The following is a 5269-nucleotide window of genomic DNA, read 5'->3' as shown; positions in this document are numbered from 1 at the left end:
ATATATATATATATATATATGTATATATATTGTATCCATATAAATATTTATATGCATATATATACGTATACATATATAAATATACGTATATATACATATACATACATATAAATATAATTAATTAATTATATATATAATATAATTAAGGTGTATATACACCTGAATATATATAATTAGTAACAACTAAAAGACATTAAATAAACAAATTTATTTTTATAAGACATAATATATGTCTTGCTGCTTTCGTTGTTGTTGCTGCTGCTGCTGCTGCCGTTGCTGCTGCTGCTGTTGCTGTTGTACTCTCTGTTGTTGCTGGTGCTGTTGTTGCTGCTGCTGCTGCTGCTGGAGCAGTAGCTGCTGCTCTTGCTGCAGCTGTTGCTGCTGTTGTTGCTACTTTTGTTGCTGCATTTGTTGCTGCTGTTTTGCCCCTGCTGCTGCTGCTGCAGAACGTTTCTGCTGCTGCTGCTGCTGCTGCTGCTGCAGGGGCATGTCTTGTGTAATAAATAATAAATAATAAATAAATAATAATAAATATAAATAAATAATAAATAATTATATTTATATAATAAATAATAAAGACAAGACAGAAGCAGACACCAAGACAGCAGCAGACACAGCAGCTGTCTTTGCATCATTAGGGTTTGTCCCTCTTCCTGCACACACAACAAATAATAAATAAATATACACCTAAACCCTAAACCCTAAACCCTAAACCCTAAACACTAAACCCTAAACCCTAAACCCTTACCTTCTGTTCGTAGAGCCTCTGCAGATGCAGCACAACAGACACAAAGAAAGAAAGAATGAAGTCTTTGTCTTGTACTCAAACCCTAAACCCCAAACCCTAAACCCTAAACCCTAAACCCTAAACCCTAGAGGTCTTACCAGTCATTCTTATGTCTTGCTCAACATGACGACCTAAGGAGAAAAAAATAAATAAATAAATAAATAAATAAATAAAAATAAATAAATAAATATAATTATATTAAATATATTATATAATAATAAATAATTTTACAAATTAGGGTTTAGGGTTTAGGGTTTAGGGTTTAGGGTTTACCTTGTACAGCATGGGGCTGTGTCTCCTTAATAATAGGGAAAGAAGATTGTATATCCTTATTTATTTCTTCCTCTGTTAATAGTGGCATATCTTCTGCTGCTGCTCCTGCTGCTTCTGCTGCTGCTTCTAGATTATCTTCTCCTGCTGCTGCTGCTGCTGCTTCTTCTTCTGCTGCAGTTGGGTCTCCTCCTCGTGCTGCTGCTGCTGCTGCTGCTGTGTCTCCTTCTTGTAGTACATCATCTTGTGTTGTCCCTCCGTACTTAAGATAAGGATCTGCAGGTCCTCTGTATTCATCTTCTGCTGCTGCTGCTGCTGCTGCATCTGCTGCATCTGCTGCATCCGCTGCTGCTGCATCTGCTGCATCTGCTGCTGTTGCTGCTCTCTCTCCTGTCTCTAAACTTGCTGCTGCTGTCTCCTCATCTAACCCAATTGGCTCTTCTCCTGCTGCAGACACAGACACATATATGCATGCATGCAAATTATGCTGCTGCTGCTGCTGCTGCTGCTGCTGCTGCTGCTGCTGCTGCTGCTGGTCTTGCTCTTTTTGCTGTTACTGCTGTTAGTGTTGCTGCTGCTACAGCACTGCTGCTATTGCTGCTGCTACTACATCTACTGCTGCTGCTACTACTACTGCTGCTGTTGCGCTTGCTGCTGCTGCTGCACTTGCTGCTGCTGCTGCACTTGCTGCTGCTGCTGCTGCTGCTGTATTTACCTGCTGCTTCTTGTAATAATGTATTGTCTGTGTCTGTCTGATCAGCAGGTCCTAAGAAAGCAGCAGCAGAGGAGACACTTAATAAGTGTCTCCTTTTTTCTTCTTTTTTTTCTTCTTTTTCTTCTTCTTCTCCTTCTTCTTCTTTATTTATATAATTATGTTTTTTTATTTCTCTTTTTGCTGCTGCTGCTGCAGTTAGCTGCAAAAAGGAGACAGGTGTCTCCTCTTTTTCCTCCTCCTCCTCCTCCTCTCCTTCTTTTTCTCCTCCTCCTTCTTCTTCTTCTTCCTCCTCTCCTTCTTCTTCTTCTTCTTCTTCTCCTTCTTCTTCTTCTTCTTGTGTCTCCTTTTCCTCAATAAAAGAATTATTTATTTCTTCTTCTTCTTCTTCTTCCTCCTCTTCTCCTGGTAAAAGTGTCTCCTTTTGGCTGTACCCCATGCTGCTGCTGCTGCTGCTGCTGCTGCTGTTGATGTTTGCTGCACCTTCTATGTATGAATATGGATCAATTGCTGCTGCTGCTGCTGTTGCTGCTGCTGCTTCTGTCTCTTCTTCTTCCTCTTCTGCTGTCTCCTTTTCTTCCTCTTCTTCTTCCTCTTCTTCTGCTGTCTCTGCTGCTGCTGCATCTACTGCTGCTGCATCGCCTTCTGCTGCTGCTGCTGCTGCTGTTGTCTCCAAAGCAGATACACCTTGAGGTGTATAGGCAGCTCCTGTAAGTGTCTCCCTTTCTTCTTCTTCTTCTTCTCCTTCTTCTTCTCCTTCTTCTTCTTCCTCTTCTTCTTCTCCTGCTGCTGCTGCTGTCTCCTCATCCTCATCTGCTGCTGCTCCTCCTGTTGCTGCTGCTGCTCCTCCTGTCTCCTCTTCTTCTGCTGCTGTCTCCTCTAAGAAACTTCCTTCTCCTTTTTCTTCGTCTTCTTCTTCTTCTCCTTCTTCTTCCTCCTCTTCCTCATCATCATAGTTGCTGCTGCTGCTGCTGCTGCTGCTGCTGAGTGTCTCCTCATCTTCATACTCAGCAGGTGTCTCCTCTTCTGTCTCTAAGAGGGAAGCACCATCATTTATTTGCTGCTGCTGCTGCTGCTGCTGCAGTGAATCATAAGAGTCTGCTGCTGCTGCTGCTTCTGCTGCTGCTGCTGTTGCTGTTGCTGCTGCTGCTGATGGTGTATCTGTGTCTGTATCTAGCCATCCTTGTAGCTCATTAAGGGCATCATATTCAGGTGTATAGTCAGCTCCTTGTTTATATAAAAAAGTGTCTCCTTTTGTCTCCTTTATTCCTTGTAGTGTCTCCTCTATAGATAAAGAAGATAAAAGAAAGAAATAAAAAAGAAAAAAAACATAAAAAAAAGAAAAAGGTCTTATTCCTCTTATTCGCGCCATTTTATATACACCACCGGTCCTCTATAAACCCTAAACCCTAAACCCTAAACCCTAAACCCTAAACCCTTATTTTTTTAGGGTTTATAGGGTATAAAAACAAAGAAAAAAACAACAACAAAATATAAATATATATATATATCTAACAACAAAGAGAGAAGAAAAGAGACAAAAAAGATAAGAAAAGGAGACAACCGCAGCAGCAGCAGCAGCAGCAACAATTGAGGCCGCAGCAGCAACAGCAGCAAATGTAGATATATATATATGTTACAATTATTCAGGTGTATATACACCTAAATATAAGTTTATATATTTATATTTATTAATACTAAATAAAAGAGAAGAAGGAAAGGCAACAAAGGAGACAGCGGCAGCAACAGCCGCAGCAACAGCAGCAACAGCAACAGCTGTCTCTTCGGCAGCCGCAACAGCAGCAGCAACAGCAGCAGCAGCAGCAACCGGTGGTCAAGTGTCTCTTCTTGTAGCTATTTGTGTCTCCTCTTGCTGCTGTCTCCTTTTTATTTTATTTTATAAATCTTCTTTCTTTTCTTTTTTATTAATTGTCTCCTTTTTATATAATTAAAAAAATATAAATACTCTTGCTGCTGCTGCTGCTGCTGCCGTGCTGCTGCAGCTGCTGCCGCCGTGCTGCTGCTGCTGCTGCTGCTGCTGCTGCTGCTGAGGCCTTCGCTTGTTTTGTGTCTCTTTCTCCCTCTTTCTGTCTCCTTCTATTTATCTTCTTCTTTTTATTTCTTATTCTTTACTATTTGCAAAGAAAAACCTAAACCCTAAACCCTAAACCCTAAACCCTAAACCCTAAACCCTGCACGACGAGACAGCTGCTCCTCATCGAAGCAGCCTTCTTCTCTTACTTTGCCCTTTTGTCTCCTTTTATTGTTTTTTTTTTTTATTATTAATTAACTAATAATTATTTATTTATTTATTTATTATTCTTCTTTTATTTATTATTTATTTATTTATTTATTTATTTATTTTATTTATTTATTAAGGGTTTATTCATTAGTAATTACTAATTATATATCCCTCCCTTATTAAAGGCAATATAAGTTATTATCTAAGTGTCTCCTTTTTTGTCTCCTTTTTGTCTCCTTTTTGTCTCCTTTTTGTCTCCCTTTTGTTTCCCTTTTGTCTCCTTTTTGTCTCCTCTGCAGAGGAGACAGTAAATATCCCCCTATAGATCCGCAACAATTAGCTAGCTAGCTAGCTAGCCAGCTAGCTGTCTACTTAGTTAGCTGTCTTCCTAGCTAGCCATCTATTTAGGTAGATATCCTGCCAGCTAGCTACACGGCTAGCTAGCTAGCTAGCTAGCTAGCTAGCTAGCCATACAGCTAGCGGGCCATAGAGGTACACGGAGCGCTTGGCCAGCTAGCTAGCTTGCCAGCTAGCCACACACAGAGATAGACAGTACAACAGCTAGCTAGCTAGCTAGCTAGCTAGCTAGCTAGCTAGTCAGCCTTACCAACAGGCAACTAGTCAGCTAGCTAGCTAGCTAGCTAGCTAGCTACCTAGCCCCCTTGTATCTTTATATGTCCCTAAATCCCAGTAAGGGGTAAATAAGAAAAAAAGAAGAAAAAAGAAGAAAAAAAAAATAAATAAATAAATAAATAAATATAAATAACTAAAAGTGTCTCCTTTTATAATAAAGAGAAAAGGAGACAAAAAGAGATACCCCAATATACTATGCCTACGCCTATATTTATATTATTTATATATTTATATTTATTTATATTTACTTATATTTATTTATATTTATTTATATTTATTTATATTTATTTATATTTATTTATCTTTATTTATATAATAATAGATAAATAAATAAATAAATAAATATTTATACTTATACGTAAGTTTATTTATTTGCGTAAATATATTTATGTATATATTTACGTAAATATATATTTACGTAAATATATACGTTTATGTATATATTTACGTATATTTTTTTTTATTATAGAGGGAAATAAATAAATAAATAAATAAATAAAAAGAAGAAAATAAATAGATAAAAAGAAGTTTCTCCTTTTTTTCTTCTTTTTATTGTCTCCCTCCTTATTATACACAAATATACGCTGAGGGATATATATATATATATATCCCTCAGCGTATATTT

At 38.0% G+C, this 5269-nt stretch overlaps 1 protein-coding gene across 1 annotated transcript; it reads right to left on the bottom strand.

Annotated features, from left to right (window-relative positions):
• Positions 1–744: 744 nt before the first annotated feature.
• EMWEY_00056390 (hypothetical protein, conserved) lies at positions 745–3141 on the bottom strand (the record flags this gene model as incomplete). Its single annotated transcript, XM_013480432.1, has 3 exons — positions 745–830; positions 1061–1501; positions 1773–3141. 3 exons carry the CDS (start codon positions 3139–3141, stop codon positions 745–747), a joined length of 1896 nt encoding a protein of 631 aa, XP_013335886.1.
• Between the last annotated feature and the right edge of the window lie 2128 nt (positions 3142–5269).

This window comes from Eimeria maxima, genomic scaffold (genome assembly GCF_000499605.1).
Source record: "Eimeria maxima Weybridge genomic scaffold, Emw_scaff1919, whole genome shotgun sequence".
NCBI classification, from domain to species: Eukaryota; Apicomplexa; class Conoidasida; order Eucoccidiorida; family Eimeriidae; genus Eimeria; species Eimeria maxima.
Note: the sequence above shows the minus strand (reverse complement) of the source record. Positions and strands in the feature narration are given on the sequence as shown.